The 18,024-nt window shown below is 40.7% G+C and overlaps 2 protein-coding genes and 1 long non-coding RNA gene across 3 annotated transcripts; 2 read left to right on the plus strand and 1 right to left on the minus strand.

Moving 5' to 3' along the window:
- The first annotated feature begins 867 nt into the window (after positions 1 to 867).
- On the plus strand, positions 868 to 11,521 carry nup133 (nucleoporin 133). Its single transcript, XM_051893574.1, has 26 exons — positions 868 to 1,129; positions 1,676 to 1,791; positions 1,953 to 2,056; positions 2,144 to 2,248; positions 3,042 to 3,173; positions 3,478 to 3,648; positions 3,732 to 3,887; positions 5,430 to 5,500; positions 5,586 to 5,733; positions 5,828 to 5,978; positions 6,065 to 6,216; positions 6,311 to 6,402; positions 6,496 to 6,653; positions 6,987 to 7,081; positions 7,167 to 7,391; positions 7,474 to 7,593; positions 7,889 to 7,988; positions 8,110 to 8,361; positions 8,451 to 8,584; positions 9,329 to 9,487; positions 9,576 to 9,711; positions 10,464 to 10,582; positions 10,672 to 10,752; positions 10,830 to 10,903; positions 11,008 to 11,096; positions 11,289 to 11,521. Exons 1-26 carry the CDS (start codon positions 1,002 to 1,004, stop codon positions 11,423 to 11,425), a joined length of 3,405 nt encoding a protein of 1,134 aa, XP_051749534.1. The 5' UTR covers positions 868 to 1,001; the 3' UTR covers positions 11,426 to 11,521.
- A 130-nt stretch (positions 11,522 to 11,651) lies between these two features.
- On the minus strand, positions 11,652 to 18,024 carry LOC127512573 (uncharacterized). The gene is made up of 3 exons (XR_007930220.1): positions 17,877 to 18,024; positions 17,468 to 17,492; positions 11,652 to 12,404 (listed from the first exon to the last, which is right to left on the minus strand). It is a non-coding gene; the product is annotated as an uncharacterized LOC127512573 (long non-coding RNA).
- On the plus strand, positions 13,428 to 17,166 carry acta1a (actin alpha 1, skeletal muscle a). The gene is made up of 7 exons (XM_051893587.1): positions 13,428 to 13,686; positions 14,305 to 14,444; positions 14,552 to 14,876; positions 15,028 to 15,189; positions 16,065 to 16,256; positions 16,347 to 16,528; positions 16,667 to 17,166. Exons 2-7 carry the CDS (start codon positions 14,316 to 14,318, stop codon positions 16,808 to 16,810), a joined length of 1,134 nt encoding a protein of 377 aa, XP_051749547.1. The 5' UTR covers positions 13,428 to 13,686; positions 14,305 to 14,315; the 3' UTR covers positions 16,811 to 17,166.

Consider the following 18,024-nt stretch of genomic DNA (forward strand, 5'->3'; position numbering starts at 1 on the left):
CATCGACCGGATAAAAACTTTTTCGTCTCAGACATGTGTTGAAGTATGAAGCTGAAAATAGAGAGGCGTTAAATTACATGTATTATAGGATTTGATATTGTAATTATATAATAATAGGCCTATTTATTACGTATTAATTTTAAATTAATGACTTTAGGGTGCAATTCTTGCTACTTAATGAGACTGTAAAAATACATTTACCTTGTTATTACATTAAATTCACATTCTGTTAATAAATTGCACATATATAAAATAAATAAAATATGCATAAATAAAAAGTAAATAAAGACAGTATTTCAAGTGATATAAAGTCAGTGTAGATTGAAAAAGGAGAGATTTAAGAAATTACAGAAATAAAGGAGAAATTATATTTAATATCATACGACATTTTGGTGCAGACACACTTGTGTTATTATAATATGCACCAGTTTAATATTTGCATATTTTAATTTAAATATAAAAAAACAAAATCTGTTTTAGAGTGAAGAGAAACTACATTTCCCAGTGCGCTTGTCCTGTAAAACTGACCCAAGATTGAAACTGTTTTACTATTTTAAAATAGTAGGCAGTATAAAAGTAACAATTAAGTGCAAAATATGTGCATTTGGTGTGTGACTGATGCTTAATGTATTTAATCACTTTTGTTCTGCCACAAAGAATGATGGGAAATGTAGTTTTGGTGTGTCTCATAAACCAGCTAAATAAACAGCATTAACTAGCAAGCAACCAAACAAAATGCATACAAACTGAGTTAACCATTAACAACGAAAACATATTTTCAAATAATAAAAGCAATGGACCAGATTTACGTCTTAACACACTTCATCCACGTTCATCCAAATTTCAGCGATCCGCAGCATGAGCGCATGCGCATTTGAATGACGCACAATGTGTGCGCTTTGACTGAACTGAGCGCGCGGTAAAAGGGTTTTCCAAAGTTTATCGCGTTTCGTTGCCTCCGAATGAGTTTCTGTCCTTTGTAAACAGAGCGTCGGCCCAGTATGTTTACTCCCCGCGGCACACCGAGCTCAGGCCGCAGACAGGCGCCTCGGACCGGCGGTCGGAAGAGTGTGAGCTCCGTTCAGCCCGGGCTGCTGTTCTCTCCACGCCGCTCCACTGTCGCAGCCAGGTAAAACAGAGTAAACACACACACAGAGGCAGGGCTGGCTTTTATATTTCTGTCGTATACATGTGAATTTGATCAAGAAGCTTAAGAAACCATTAAAAAATTATATTCTTCAACAAAAAAAGTACCTATATATTCTCGTGTGACATAATACCATGTTGGATTATGATGTAAACACTGTAGTACATAAATATGACAATTATTTAGTATCATGGTATACATCGAGTTACCATGGTATTACCATCTGATTCCATCACTCCACTTTTGTGTTATAATCTATTGAGTTTTGTAATGCATTCAATCTTTCAATTCTGCAAATAATTCAATTCTTGTATTAGTATTTGTTTTTTTAGAAACTCGAAAATTAGTGACGGCAGCTAGCAAATTAGTCTAGATTTAAGGCGCTTTTATGATTGCAAAACGTTTAAAAGTACATAAAAACAAACATATTCAATTAATACTGAATATGACCAGTTTCCTATAATACACAAAAAAAGTTTACTTTTGTTTTTGAGCTGATTTGTGAGAGCATCTCTCTTCTTTCTCCAGATCTACTCCCACACGAGTTCAGAGTCATGCTGTTGTTGAGTCGTATAATTTCGACGTTCAGACGTTCGGATCATCTCTACCTGTCAAAGTCATGGAGGCACTGACCATGGCCGATGGTAAAGATTGATGTCTTTATCTTTACATAGAGCCTGTGTCTCAAAACCTGGTAATCTGTCTACATGGGTGACGTTTGAAAGATCACTAGGTTTTGAGAGCAGATCCAGTGGATGTATTAGGTGCGAAGGCTTCTCGATGTGTGACGTTGTGTCTATTGCAGTGGATGATCAGATCTCTGTGAAGGTCGAGGCGTCCGGTTGGGCGTGGATGGTTTGTGGAGAGCATCTGATCGTCTGGAAAGTGTCTCAGACGTCTGTTGCAAAGGTCAGAATGATTGGTCACACTATTGTTTGATGCTGAATTTGCTGCTGAGACAGTTTGTATGAAGTTTATGCTTTGCTGTCATTGCAGCTGTCAGTGTGTAAAGACCTCCAGCTGCCCTCCAGTGAGTTTGCGTACAGTGCTGATCTCATCTCCATCAATTCCTCCGGTCCGCTCGATCTCGCAGCCATACAGGTGAGATCTTGCATGTCTGAACGTTACCACTGGAGATTTCAAGTCACCGTTATTTATATAACGCTTTACACAATACAGATCGTTTCAAAGCAGCTTCACAGTGATAAACAGGAAAATAACACAATCAATGATGCAAACCTAATCAAATATGAGCGAAATTCAAACTTATTTAGTGTCATTATTTAGCTCATGTCAGTTCAATGTTGATTCAGTTTGGTTCAATAACAGTGTCACTGTTGCAAAGTTAATCAATTATGAAACAAATTAGATTCAGCTATAAAGCAACTCTAAAGAAGATTATTCAGCTTAATTCAGTTTAAATTCGGCATGAAACGGAAGTTGCGATAGTCTTTTCTTCTCTATTTTGATGTATATCCGAGTGAAACAGCTTCTCAAACAAGAACAAATGTAGGGCGGGGCTTGATTTTCTCCACAGGGAATTGATTGGATGGTTGTGGTTTGCTATTGGTGAATCTCATGTGAGTGACAGTTTGCCCCGCCCTCGTGCCAGGTAAACACTTCATCAGAGAAGAGGTGATGCTGTAGAAGGAAGGGGAAGTTATTTTGATTAAAGATTGAGGCACACGAATAAAAAAAAAAAGTGCACATAAATCATTTATAACAAATACTGCAATATTCCATAAAAAAACAAGAATTGTCATTTTGATTTCATGGTGACTTTAAGGTTTGTTCTCAACTGATAGTGTCATATATTACTGAATATTAACTGTGTTTTAAACTCCATGATGCAATTCGTTTAATGCAAACATCAATGCAAATGTGTTCTTCACAGTCCATCAGTGCTTTGGCCGTGTCTCCGGACGGCTCGGCCCGGTTCTGGCCCAGTCTGGCTCACGAGGGCACTTACACTGAGATCTCTCTGGACCTGAGCGGACACTTGTGCAACTACGTCACAGCTGTTAAGGTGGGCAATCAGGCAATATAAGAGTCCTATATTGATCAAAAATACAATAAAATCAGTAATATGGTGAAATATCTTTAAAATAACAGTTTTTATTTGAATATATTGTAAAATGTAATTTATTCCTGTGACCAAGCTGAATTTTCAGCATCATTACTCCAGTCTTCAGTGTCACATGATCCTTCAGAAACCATTCTATATATATATGTGCCTGTTTATGGGAATTGTGCTTGTGTAATATCCTTTACTTATAGGACTTCTGTTTTCATTTCTGTTCTTCCATGAAGTGTTTCTCTTGCTCTTTCAGGGCGGTAGTTTCATTGTGTCATCATACCGTGGACACCTGCTCCGGCTCAGTCCGGATTCCTCCGGTAAACTTTACCAGAGGCCTGTGCAGCAGGGTCAGGGGATGCTGTCGGGGATTGGACGCAGGGTTTCTAGCCTGTTCGGCATCCGCGGCCAGCCAGCCGACCTCACGGTCAGTACGGTTTGATCTTTAGAGGTGGATGCAGATCATGCTTTTGATTTGTTCATGCAGTGACAGGATATTTCTCTCCGCAGGTGTTCAGTGTGTTGTGGGTGAAGGAAACCGGCTGTCTGTACTCTCTCAGCTCTTGTGGCGTCAGCAAATGGGAGGTGGATGAGAACGGTGAGACGCAGGTGTTGAGCTGGAGCACCAATCAGATCATCACAGACAGCATCACCGACGCCATCTGGGTCAGGAACATTTACTGGAAGCTTTTAGAAATATATAGAAATGTGCTTTTGTGAACTTCATCTGATGAACCAGTAGTTCACCCAAAAATGAAAATTATCCCATAATTTCTTCACCCTCAAGCCATCCTAGGTGTGTATGACTATCTTCTTTCAGACAAACACAATCGGAGTTATATTAAAAAATATTTTATAATGAGAGTGAATGGCTGTCCTGATTTTGAAGCCCAAAAAAGCACATCCATCCACCATAAAACGAGAAAGTCGAATTCCGGCATGTGATGTAGGATGTAGGAGTATCGTAAGCTTAGACGCCTCTTGCGGTTTAAACAAACAGGGCTGGGCAACAAACCCAAGCTCCTCCAACATCTTCTCTTTAAAATTTCTCGTTTTAGACTTCTAATTCATGACCAGTGTTTTGTTTTGCTCTGCCCTCTGCGCCACCGCATTCGTCAATACGTCATGCCTCAGGTCAGAGTTCACTCTTCCGCTGGAATGGGTTTACACAAACCCATCGCTTCACTTCAGAAGGCCTTTATTACCCCCCTGGAGCTGTATGGATTATATTTATGATGGATGGATGTGCTTTTTTGTGCTTTCAAAGTCTAGGGTACCATTTACTCCAACTATAAAGCTTGGAAGAGTCAGGATATTTTTTTTAATCTGATTGTATTCATCTGAAAGAAGAAAGTCATATACATCTAGGATGACTTGAGGGTGAGTAAATCATGCGATAATTTTCATTTTTGGGTGAACTATCCTTTTAAAGGAGTCATGTCATACAGAACATTGTTTTTGTCATTGTTTTTTTTTGTATTAGTAAATTTTATATGCCAAAACAGTCATTTATTTTTCTTTCATGGCCATTTCTACCTATTTTCTGACTCTACCTTTTCTTACAAATGTAAATATCTTTATATTAATTTACATATATATATATATATATATATATATTTTTTTTTTTTTTTTTTTTTTTTTTTTTTAAACACGTGAAATGAGTAACATAGCTTTATATATTTATATAATCAATTATGGGCTTAGTAAGATTTTTTTTCATGTTTTTGAAAGAAATCTCTTCTGTTCACCAAGGCTGCATTTATTTAATCAAAAATACAGTAAAAACAATAATATTGTGAAATATTATTACAATTTAAAATGGCTGTTTTCTATGTGAATATATTTCAATGTAATTTATTCCTGTGATCAAATCTGAATTTTCAGCATCATTACTCCAGTCTTCAGTGTCACATGATCCTTCAGAAATCATTCTAATATGATGATTTGACGCTCAAGAAACATTTCTGATGTTAAAAAAAACTGCTTAATATTTTTGTTGAAACCGTGATACATTTTTATCAGGAGTCTTTGATGAATAGAAAGTTCAAAGAACAGCATCTATTTGAAATAGAAATCTTTTTATTATAAATGTCTTTACTGTCACTTTTGATCAATTGAATGCGTCTTTGCTGAGCAAAGCACTCCATCTTCCCATGAAATGACACATATAGGTGTGTGCTTGTGTAATAACCCTTACCTGTCTTATAGGACTCAGAAAGCAACTACTCAGAGATCAAGAAAGGAGTGAATGTCTCGTATCTGGACATGCAGTACAGCAAGTGAGTTCTGAATATCATGTTCAAATGAAAGTAACACACAGACAGTACATGCCAGCATTGACAGCTAATGCTCTGTGATTCTCAGTGCGGGGCTGGTGGTGTTGGCGGCAGCATGGCACCCGGGTGACACTCCATGCTTGGCATATTTCTGCTTGGTCACTCTTGGAGAAAGCGCAGCGCCCTCCCCAGACCTGCTCACTGTGGAGGTCACCAAACACAACCCACCCTTCCAGGTACACCCTTCAGCAATAGTCGAATCATCTGAATGTATAGACTGTGAGCTTCTGAATACAGCTGAATGAATTCTGCTCTGGTTTTGTCCTTCAGAGTGAGGAAGAGCTGCAGAAGACACGTTTGGTGTTGCCCGAGCCGTCGAGTCCTGCTGCGTACCTCTATAACGAGGAGCTGGTGTTTGCCTGCAGCACTGGAGCTGGACGCGGAGGTCTCGCAGAGGAGAAGATCTCCTTCAGCGCCCCAGGTACATTCGTCGGACTGCGAAAACCAAGCGAAGAAGCTAGCCTTCCTTCTGTAGTCTGTCTCATGTTTTTTGTGTCTGTTCTCCAGGTGATCGTATCCGTGGTGGTGGGGTGTGTGCCGGTATGCCGGTGTTTTTCTCTCAGAACAGCGGGCTGGTTGCCATTTCAGCAAGAGAAGGTGCTTCCCTCCTGCCTGAGACTATGGAGGATTCGCTCTGCACCTCAGTGGCTGGACCTGAGGTCTGGAGTCAATATACTTAAAGGGGGCATCATTTTTTTTCCAAGTCAAAATATAAAAATATATTTATAAATGAAATATTTTTTATGTTTTCAGGGCACTCCGTTAGAGACGCCACCCAAAATGGACATGGTGGCACAGGAGGACAAAACTAAACTGCTGAAACAGGCTTTCTTACAGTTCTGCCGGTGAGTTTCCTTCACATCACAGACGTAATCTGTGCGGCGCTTCTGTTTATGACTGTGTAGCTTACGGATCATCTGCTGTGGTTTGATCTGCAGTCATGATCTGGTTGGTGCTCAGAACATGGTGGACGATCTCTTCCCCAGCGACGGAGAGGGAGGTGCAGAGCTGGATGCCGTTGTGACCCAGATTGATCTGGATCTGGTGGACGACTACCCTGCATGTGACCCCCGCTGGGCTGAGTCTGTTCCTGACGGTGAGCGAGGGGGAGACGACCTTTCATTATGGACCAATAAATTAGTTCACCACAACCGTCTTAATTTTTGCGAATGAATTAAGAAAAAAATCCGGCCATAAATATTTCTTGTCAACAATGAAAGTTTTTTTTTTTTTTTTTTCACAAAAACTGGAAGACTTGTGTTTTTGTTCTTTTGGTTTCTTTTTGTGGAGACTATTCCACATATGCTTTGTCACTTGGAGTTTGAAAGACAAACTTCTAAATTAAATTTAAGAAGGTAAATCCAAGAGTTAAATTTGTTAGTTTCAGACCCTGGTCAATTTGTTCACGATTGTGTGTTTTGTCCTGTAGAGGGCGCAGGATTTACACTGACATCACTGATCCTGCTGCATCAGTTGGAGGATAAGATGAAAGCTCACCGCTGCCTCATGGACTTCCTGCTTCAGGTTCCTCCTCAGCTGCACAATCTATGAGACTTGTCTCATCCTTCACAGCATTCAACAATGCCTTTTCTCTCTGTCTGCTCTACAGACAGGTCTTCTAGACCGCCTCACTTCCACAATAGTGCGCTCGTCCCCAATGGCAACGCGGCTCTTGCTGTGCGAACATGCAGAGAAGCTTTCGGCTGCCATCGTGCTGAAAAACCATCATGCCAAGCATCCCGAGCTGGTGAACACAGCCATCCTATCAGCCCTGAAGAAGAACAACACCAAAATACCATCCAACCTCACACCCGCCGACGTGTTCTTCAGAGAGGTGCGAGACTTCAACACCCTGTTCATCGCACTCTAATGTAGAATATGTATTTCTCTCTGATTTATCATGTGTCTCTCTCCAGGTGTCTCAGATCTCCTCCATCTTCGAGTGTCTGTTGGATGAGGAGGAAAAAGCTTTAAAAGAGCATCCGGATGCCTCCAGGTGGGCCGAGGTGGTGCTCAACGTCAATGACATTGTCAAGGTTCCCGTCTTTTTTTCACCTTTTCATTAAATCATGCTCTCACACATTGCCGGTAACATGTATATTATATATAAAATTCATCCCACCAAAGTGGCTAGTAGGAGTGACTGCATTACACACCACTGCTGAAATCCACCCGCATTTGGTGGTTTGGGTGTTAATGTTAAGCCCTGCATGGACTTAAAGCTACATAAACTCCATTTCCAAATTCATGAGGTCCAAGAAAATATTTTGCATCATCTTCCTGGTCCCTGAGTTTGTGTAATGAATAATCATCATGTTTTGTGTGGTGTAGGATATGCTTCAAGCAGCAGCACAGTACCGAGAATCCAAAGCATCTCTGTACAGAGCACCAGAGAACTGCAGCCCGGAGCCGGAGTACATCCCATGGACAGGTACACACACACACACACACCACTGAAAGGACTTCCTGTGCTTTTTCTGATCACTGTGAGCTGTAAGCGCTTGAAGCTTTCCATCAGTTTGGGTTTCATAGCTTGTCCATCTTGCTCTCAGCCTCAGGAGGAGTCAGCGGTGTTCGTACCGCCATCACACGGCAGCACGAGATGATCCTGCACGCGGCGTATCCTCACGCGGACGCCGAGCTGCGCGCCGTCCTGAGCGAGCAGCTGGTGGCGCTGTTGGACTCTCTGTTGAGCGGTTATGTGGCTCAGCTGACGTCTCTCCGCCGCTCCGGTCAACAGGACCGCTACGACACGCTGGAGAATGAGTACACGCAAAAACGCTCGGAGCTGCTCGCACCTCTCTGTGAGTTATTTTTATGATTGGTCAGTTTGCATGTCGGTCAGATGGTCTCTTTCTGTTTAATACATGTGTGTTGTCTGTGATTCTCCCAGTGGAGTTGGGTCAGCATCAGTGGGTTGCGGCGCTGGCGGAGAAGTACTGTGACTTTGACATATTGGTGCAGTTGTGCGAGCGGACGGATAACCAGAGTCGACTACAGCAGTACATGGTCAAATTCGCTGATCAGGTAACAAACCCAAAAACATAAATCACTGTTCAAAAGTTTGACATCAGTACAGTTAATACTTTTATTCAGAAAGGACACATTAAATTGATCAAAAGTGTCAGTAAAGACATTTATAATGTTACAAAAGATTTCTATTTCAAATAAATGCTGTTCTTTTGAACTTTCTATTCGTTCAAGAATCCTGAAAAAAAAAAAAAAAATGCATCTCGGTTTACACAAAAATATGAAGCAGTATAACTGTTTTCAACATTGATAATAATCAGAAATGTTTCTTGAGCATCAAATCATCATATTAGAAAGATTTCTGAAGGATCATGTGACACTGAAGACGAGTAATGATGCTGAAAATTCAGCTTTGATCACAGGAATAAATTACATTTTAAGATATATTACAATATAAAATTACTATAAATTGTAATAATATTTCACTGTTTTTACTGTATTTTTGATCCACAAATTCAGCCTTGGTGAACAGAAGAGACTCTTTCAAAAACATTTTTAAAAAAATCTTAACGACCCCAAACTTTTGAACACTGGTGTATTATCAGCAGATGTGTTTGGATAGTGTAGTTGAAGTAGTTTTTGACTAGTGCACAATATTTAAATATTTGTAGAACTGTCCTTGTGTTAGATTAAACAGCATTGCACACTGACACTTTGAAATTCTTGCGAAACTAAAATCCCAGTTGGGTTATAGTACCTGTGCCAAATGGGTTTACCCACAGCCCTCTCTGTACCCTGCAGAACTTCGCTGACTTCCTGTTCCGCTGGTACATGGAGAAAGGCAAGAGAGGGAAACTACTGTCTCAGCCAATAGCAACACACCAACAGCTGGCCAGTTTCCTGCAGGCTCACGATCACCTCAGCTGGCTGCATGACGTACATGTGCAGGACTATCAGAGAGTAAGAGCACTATATATATACATAATTCACTTTAATGTGTGCCACCGTGAGCTTTCTGACACTGTTAAATGCTTTTTCTTCACGCCAGGCCCATCGTACCCTGTACAGTCAAGCCAACACAGAGACACGATACTTCAGCAAGAAGAAGACCCTGCTGGCCCTCAGCAAACTCACGGCTCTCGCGTCAGACATGCCTGAAGCCGTGCACCGCAGACAGCTCACCGGTCAGTAATGTGTAATGTGCCTTCATATGAGTTTGGAAGTCATAATTACTGTCATCTGTCTTAAAGTCGGCAGGAAACAGAAGTTGCAATAGTCTTTTCTTCCCTATTGTGACCTATATCCGAGTGAAACAGCTTCTCAAACAAGAACAAATATAGGGCGGGGCTTGATTTTGTCCGTGGGGAACTGATTGGATGGTTGTGGTTTGCTATTGGTGGATCTCATGTGAGTGACAGTTTGCCCCGCCCTCGCACCAGTAAACACATCATGAGAGAAGAGATGCTTCAAGAGGGAGGGGAAGATATTTTGATTAAAGATTACGAGGGCACACAAATTAAAAAAAAAAAAAGATGTGCATGGATAAATCATTTATAATAAATACTGCAATATTTCATTAAAAAAGGTTAAAAATGGTCAATTTTGATTTTATAAAATGGATTGCATATTGATTTTCCCTTTTTGTCATGCGTTTTTAGTGCTAGTACATCAACAAAACGAGGAGCAAAAGATGCACAGATTGTAATTGATGCGTTTTGTATTTATATCTTTCTTGTGTAGACACAGAGAATGATGGGACATGTAGTTTTTGCTCAGTATGTCTGGCCTAATGATTAGACCATTAGGCTGTGATACTCATGCAGGCCACATGGCTTCAAATCTGACCTGCATTTCCCTCTCTCTCTCCCCAAATGTTCTGAGCCCCTGATTATTTCATCTGCAAAAAACATTTTCTGAAACAATTGTGTTGTTGTAGATATAGTGGAGCAGGAGAGGTTTCTGCTTCATCAGGAGACTCTTCCTAAACAGCTGCTGGATGAGAAGCAGATGAACCCAGACATCATGCCTCTACTGAGACCTCGTGACCTCATATATGTGAGTAATGCACATTTGGCTGCAGTTTGTCATTTCTTCACACTTCTTCATCCTCATTTCTCTTACTTTATTTCTCTCTTTTCCTCCAGCTGTACATCTGCGACGAGAACCGTGGAGCCAACGAGTACGACTTTAAAAAAGCTCTGGATCTGCTGGAGTACTTGGAGGAGGTATCTGTAAATAAACAAGACAACGTTTAAAAAGAAGTTACTTTTCCACTTTTCTTATATGTATTCATCACCTGTAGGAGGATGCGGTTGATATCGATGCCCTTAAACGAGAGATCTTCAGTAAAGCCTTAAAGAAAGACTGGAAGGAGAGGTGAGCATCACGAAACTCACTGAAATGAGATTAGTGTGGGTGGATGTTTCATTTTACTTGACTCTAATGGTCTTGCATTGACTAATTGGTTGATTTGATTGCAGCTGGTCATCTTCAGACGATAACGATGATCCTCTAGAAGCAGCCAGAGACAGCACTTTCGTCAAGATCCTACAGAAACTCGTTCAAGAAGGTACGGTGACTCTGTCGGAAGTTTATCTAGAAGTTTGTCTTGAGGTTTCAAATGGTTTAGGGATTATTTGAGATGTGTAAAATATAGTATCTGACTTCCAAAGCATGAAGAACCCTACTTTAGTACATGCAGCGAGTTGCAGTGCAAAATTTGCATATACAGTGAGGGTGTGTTTTGTGTTTGTGCACACAGGTGTTTCTCTGCAGTCGTACCTGCCTGACGTGAAGGATCTACTGCAGGAAGATGAGCTGGAGAGTCTGAAATCAAAGCCGTACTTTGAGTTCCTCCTGCGAGCCAATTATGAGCACTACCTGAAAGCTCAGATATGATTTCTACTTTGTGTCCTTGTTAATATTCCAACTTTTTGTACTGTTCAGTAAATCCAACACTTGAATTTTCTGAATAAAATGTATTTCTGTAATTTACAGGCAGATCATTTTCAGTGGTTTTCTTCTGTTGCAGGACAAAAGACATCTTTAAACAGCTGATTTAAGGCTGCTCTGTGCCTGCTCAAAATCCTGTGTAAAGATGCAATGCTGCGTAAATCCTGCTCTGACCCACCTTAGCCCCTAGTATTCTGCGCTTCTGTGCCACCTTTGCAGTGTAAATTTGACAAAAGATATGCCAAATTTACACTGTATAGGTGGCACAGAAGCGCTTCTGAAGTGGCATTTCAATGTCTTAGTTTACACATACTGTTTAAAGTGGCTCAAATGTGGCATAAATGCTTTTACACAGCAATTTTAATAGTATACTTTTATACTAGGGGCTGAGGTGGGACAGAGCAGGCATAATTTAGTCTGGTTTTTACACAGCATTACATCTTTACACGTAATTTTGAACAGGCACAGAGCAGCCTTAACTTGTCTGTGTAAAGATTGAAAGTGACTATTTTAAAGAAGCACATGTACACCTTTAGAGCAAAACATTTAAAATTGTAGACACATTGTAGTGTTCAAAATGAAGCATCGTGTTTGTCGTTAGTGGACCATGTTCAGCTAACATGCATCCATTAAAAATCACCAGTTTATCGAATGTAAAATTGTGCAAAATTGGTTCAGAAAAGTGTTAGCAGGATTTGTATGCAGATACCACTTAGTTAGATATCTAATGCAACGAAATGCATACATTCTTAAGTGTCAAAACACTTTGGGGCCAATGTATGTGCAAGGCTTTGTGTGACCTTTTTGACATCATTTTGTCTTTCTTTTACTCCTTGTTCTCATCTGTCGCTCCCAATCTTCCTCCTGCAGCTGGTGTGAAGAGAGCAGCTGAACTGATGGAGAAGCAAATGTCTTCCCTGAGCTCCTAAAAATAGGGAAGGGAGGGTAAAATTAGTGCTGTCCACAGTAAACTTTACTAGACTTTACTGGGGGTTCTCTGACACCCTATATAGGGTGGGAGCCTCTGGATTCCCTAAAGACACTAGATAAACTGTCTAGGAAATATGATACTCAGTTGTTTGTGATGAGGCATTTAGGCTTGGCATCAAATATCATTGAGATGCCTAAAGGGTTGTCTAATGATTGTCTAATAATTTAATAATCATCTCCAAGTAAAAAAAAAAGGAAAAACATCATTATAATATCCTGTTCTCTGAAAGGCAGGGAGGTTTGCTAAGTGGTTATTTTGATATTATTGGTCATTGGTGATACATTTGCAATGACTTCACAGCACTTCTTTACTATTATAACATAATGAAAGCTGATGAACAGGAAATTACATTCTCAACCTTATTTTAAAGGTGATAGTATGTTTTTAATATGGTGACTGCAAGCAGACTTAAGTAGGAGATTTTCCGAGATGTTTTCTCCTACTTTTCAAACATTTTAGGGATGTGACTTCTGCATTTGGGGCTTTATAAAGGGGAAAGGAAGACATTGAAATAGACGCTGATATACCAATCGCATAGACTGATCGCACCCCTAATTTAATTCAGAATTGCTATTATTTTATTGGATATTGTTCAATTTGTGCAAACTGAGACACTTTTTGACATTATGATGACTGGCCCAATTTATTTGATTTCACAATATTAAATATATCGCACCTAATAAGGCTTAATCATTCCTGGTTTTGCTGCTGTTCTTCAAATTAAAAAGACTTCAATAAAAACCAATGCCTCACCAAAGAAAAAAGTTATTTTTATTTGAGCTAATTTTTTTTCTTTTTTAAAGGTAAACAATCATAACCCACTGCCATGCCCTTATATTGATATATAGCCCACAAACACCCAGTGCTGGCCTCTGTGTCCATTCGTTTGGTGGCGCTGGACTCTCCTTACACGGCCCTGCACCCGCCCGCTGTGGTTTGGGGTCTAGAGCGCCATATATGGACCGTCCCGCGCGCCCGGAGCGCGGCGCTGTGCAGCTCACAGGCGTTGAGACCCTCCGCTCGACCCAACGACACCCAAATATGGACGAGGATCGGGAAGAATTCCATTCGAAAGCATGGACATTCCTTAATGGTTGTTCGAAGAGCTGAAAAAGCAGAGGACGCCGGGTGTATATAAGGCGGTGCGACTCAATGTGTAGCAGGAGCCATCGGCACTTCTGTTTGACTTGAGGACTCTGAGCACGAGCAGCCACAGGTAAGCGCGCGCCGACACGAGAACGCGCACCCGTACAATTACTATTTCACGATGTCGGAACACGATTAACAAGGATCGCGATTCAGACCTGGAAAATTAAAGATGTGAATGGAAGGATTTAACGCTAATCTTTTTACAACGGTTTTGCTTTTGTTTAAGAGGGGGCAAACTTCTTTCTTTGGATGATGATATGGACACTTTGCTCTGTGTATCTTAACTGTAACTAAATTAAATTAAATTATCCTAAAGTATTTTCTATCTAGCTATTTTTTAACCAATCCGTAACGCGCAATTGTTATGTTAGTATGCAGTATGCAATTCAGTGATGTTGATGATTATTTGATGATATTAGTGCAAATGAAATACAAAACTGTCTTCTCTCACATCTTTTAATTCAGATTCCACAAAAATATTAAGTGTTAGGTAACTGAATAAATAGAATTTAAGATTAATTTAATTTCTTATTAATGCGTTTCTTGTTGAACATTTGTCAGAGGTTTGGTTTGGATAATGCAGTCAGTTCTCAACAAATTTCTATTAGTTTAGCATTTTGAGTTTGTAGTGTCCTTTTCAACTTCTCAATGGCTTTGTTTTCTCACTGACTCTGTCTATTCTTAGAACCCATCAGGATGTGTGACGACGACGAGACTACAGCTTTGGTGTGCGACAATGGCTCTGGCCTGGTCAAGGCTGGTTTTGCCGGTGATGACGCCCCCAGGGCTGTCTTCCCTTCCATCGTCGGCCGCCCACGTCACCAGGTACATACAGAGATCCTTGCTGGATCTATGTTAGTCTTCGCAAGGTGAAAGGATTGAATGGGTTATCTTTGAGCTATTCTGATCATGTCACTCTTGCTCCCCTCCAGGGTGTGATGGTCGGTATGGGTCAGAAAGACTCCTACGTTGGAGACGAGGCTCAGAGCAAGAGAGGTATCCTGACCCTTAAGTACCCAATCGAGCACGGCATCATCACCAACTGGGACGACATGGAGAAGATCTGGCACCACACCTTCTACAACGAGCTCCGCGTGGCCCCTGAGGAGCACCCAACCCTGCTCACTGAGGCCCCTCTGAACCCCAAGGCTAACCGTGAGAAGATGACCCAGATCATGTTTGAGACCTTCAACGTCCCCGCCATGTACGTGGCCATCCAGGCCGTCCTGTCCCTGTACGCTTCTGGCCGTACCACCGGTAAGACAGCATGCTGCAAATGAAAGGGCAACAATTACTCAATTAGGGCATTTGACACAGTTTTAAATTATATATTATCCACTAATAATTAATCTAAACGTGCTTACTGTTAGCTCTGGCTGACTGATTTCTTGTTCCCGGCTGTTATTAGGTATTGTGCTGGACTCCGGTGATGGTGTGACCCACAATGTGCCCATCTATGAGGGTTACGCTCTTCCCCACGCCATCATGCGTTTGGACTTGGCTGGTCGTGATCTGACAGACTACCTGATGAAGATCCTGACTGAACGTGGATACTCTTTCGTCACAACCGGTGTGTACCTTGTCACGTATTGTGTACCTTTTCACTTACCATTGTTGGGGAAACTTGCTTTACTTGTAAAGGCCCGTTCACACCAAGAACGATAACTATATTTGCATCCACACCAACGAACGATAAAGGTCTGTTTAATCTAAGCTATTGGGGGTTCTTGTTGCATTTACACAACTTTAACCAGCAGATGTCCTCAGCATGCTATGTTTCGAGTGAATAGCTAGTGTAATCGATCTAATCTAACAGTGAATGTAACTGACGAAGTCAATATAGTTGAATAAAAAAACGCCTAGTCTTTTTCACTGCAACTTCACAGGAAGCTAGCCAATGTTGTCGAAACTAGCGCTGGATACCTGAGGTAATTTTATTTTGCACCATTTGATAGCCTAGCATAATGATCTCATCGTTAATACTTCTTACCATTTATTCTGAGGGTATGGCTGATTGTTTTCCATATATCCATTTTCTTTAAAGTATCCTTTAAAAAGGGTCAAACGGTGGCTTTTTCTGGACCTCAGCGATTAACTTGTTGTCTGCCATTTTAAATGCGCGAGCCCTTCAATTAGAATGGATTCTGATTGGCTCAGTGTTTTATCGTTCAACAGCTGGAAAAAAAATCGTTCTGAAAGTGATCCCAATGATATAATTTCTCTATATTGTTACTGTTATAGCTGTGGTGTGGACTCTGCTATTCTTTTATATTTAGAAAGTTTTTTAGAACTATATCTTTATGGATATCTTTATAGTTATCATTCTTGATGTGAACGGCCTTAATGTGTTACCCCCAACGCTGCTTATTACTGGAATATGTAGTTAGCCTTCTAGCATGTGTAAAACAGACCAAATAAACTACTTTTGATTTGTGTTCCCCACAGCTGAGCGTGAGATTGTCCGTGACATCAAGGAGAAGCTGTGCTATGTTGCCCTGGACTTTGAGAATGAGATGGCCACCGCCGCCTCTTCTTCCTCCCTCGAGAAGAGCTACGAGCTTCCCGACGGTCAGGTCATCACCATCGGTAACGAGCGTTTCCGTTGCCCCGAGACCCTGTTCCAGCCTTCCTTCATTGGTATGTCTGAAAACATCTGAAATGATCAGTTGTTGTCTTACCTTTTAGTGCTCCAACCATTTATATGCTCACTTTAAAACATCTGAACAGGTATGGAGTCTGCTGGCATTCACGAGACCGCTTACAACAGCATCATGAAGTGTGACATTGACATCAGGAAGGACCTGTACGCCAACAACGTCCTGTCTGGTGGTACCACAATGTACCCTGGTATTGCTGACCGTATGCAGAAGGAGATCACAGCCCTGGCTCCCAGCACAATGAAGATCAAGGTAAAAGGGTCTACAGCAATAATAATCAAAGTTTTTGAGTCATATTGAGGGTTTTTCCATTTTGACTGTAAAACTGCCCATGTTTTGACAAGCTAGATTGGTTTTCTGAGTAATAATTGATCTCCTCCTCCTCTGTAGATCATTGCTCCTCCCGAGCGCAAGTACTCCGTCTGGATCGGCGGTTCCATCCTGGCATCCCTGTCCACTTTCCAGCAGATGTGGATCACCAAGCAGGAATACGATGAGGCCGGCCCCAGCATCGTCCACCGCAAGTGCTTCTAAGCGCCTGGCTCAAAGCGCCCGTATCATTGCTTCCTGCTTAGGAACCAAGCGACGGTGCATTGCTCCTGTGGACAGTTTTTCTACAGCCGTTATTTATGCAATGACGTAGGAGCGAGCAGAAGAAGCATAAACTGAGAAAAGGACACTAACGTCAAGGGAGAGAAAAATACCAAGCGCTCTTATTGCACACAAATGTATTTATTACTGACTTCCATGGCTTGGTATTTTGGCGAATGCTGTTGGATGCCTCTCTCTTAGATTCCAGTGCCATACGTTCCACTGTACGCATGGTCCAGTTGATGACCAACACAAATCACACTTCAGCAGACAAATAAAACTGAGAATCTGTTTTTAAACATGGTATTCGTCAATGAATATGTCATTTTAGTACTCTTATAAGATACAGTATACTGGGTTTCAGCCCACACTGAGACAGACTAAACATTTACCCTTCCTCTCAGACGGTTTACAGATGAATAACACTGCGAGAAGTCTTGTTATGTCTGTAATCTGACAACTATAAACCTTTTGGGCTGTTTAAATGGAATGAATGTGTATGGGACAGTTAAGCATTACATACAGTAGCACTGACAGTCTTACAGTTTATACTCCATAAAATAATAATAATAATCTTTATTAGCTTTTAGTGTACATTACCTGATTCGGTTGAGTACTTGTAAACCTAAAATGAATAATAGTACTGTTTTAATACTGAATATATTACTGAATAATTTTTTTTTATTCAGTTTGTACTATTTGTACTATTAGCTATAAAGAAAAATGTTTTTAAGACAAAATACCATAGTATTACCCTGATACCATCAGTGTACAAGCTAAGTTTGTCAGTCATTCATGTTAAATTTTAACCAACAGCATAGAGATAAAATCAATACGAGCAGAAAAAAAATTTGTACATCCAAAAATTATTTTTCATACCTCAAAATCAGTTTTTTTGTTTAAATTGTGTAATGAGGCGAAATCTTTCCCTCAGACAGACAAGTCTCCTGCGCACGCGCTGAGAAACTGTCGTCGCTAGTAATGAGAGGAACGTAGTAGTATTATGTACCTCTTTACAGTTGATATTCTCCAATATGTCCTTTCCCATTACAAAAATATTTCCACAAATAATGAACTTCTTCCACTCACTGGAACAAATTAGGATCAATTAAAGGACGGATTGGATTGTGCGTGCTTACTTGCGCATCAAGTCCTCA

The sequence above is a fragment of the Ctenopharyngodon idella genome, chromosome 1, assembly GCF_019924925.1.
Source record: "Ctenopharyngodon idella isolate HZGC_01 chromosome 1, HZGC01, whole genome shotgun sequence".
Taxonomy (NCBI): domain Eukaryota; kingdom Metazoa; phylum Chordata; class Actinopteri; order Cypriniformes; family Xenocyprididae; genus Ctenopharyngodon; species Ctenopharyngodon idella.

Bases quoted from the DNA above. Each gene is read 5' to 3' on its own strand.
- acta1a (XM_051893587.1), top strand. From the start codon at position 14,316: ATGTGTGACGACGACGAGACTACAGCTTTGGTGTGCGACAATGGCTCT. The intron at 15,190-16,064 runs GTGTGTACCTTG...TGTTCCCCACAG, and splicing joins ATACTCTTTCGTCACAACCG to CTGAGCGTGAGATTGTCCGT. The intron at 16,529-16,666 runs GTAAAAGGGTCT...CCTCCTCTGTAG, and splicing joins CCAGCACAATGAAGATCAAG to ATCATTGCTCCTCCCGAGCG.
- nup133 (XM_051893574.1), top strand. From the start codon at position 1,002: ATGTTTACTCCCCGCGGCACACCGAGCTCAGGCCGCAGACAGGCGCCT. The intron at 7,392-7,473 runs GTGCGAGACTTC...GTCTCTCTCCAG, and splicing joins CCGACGTGTTCTTCAGAGAG to GTGTCTCAGATCTCCTCCAT. The intron at 9,488-9,575 runs GTAAGAGCACTA...TCTTCACGCCAG, and splicing joins ATGTGCAGGACTATCAGAGA to GCCCATCGTACCCTGTACAG.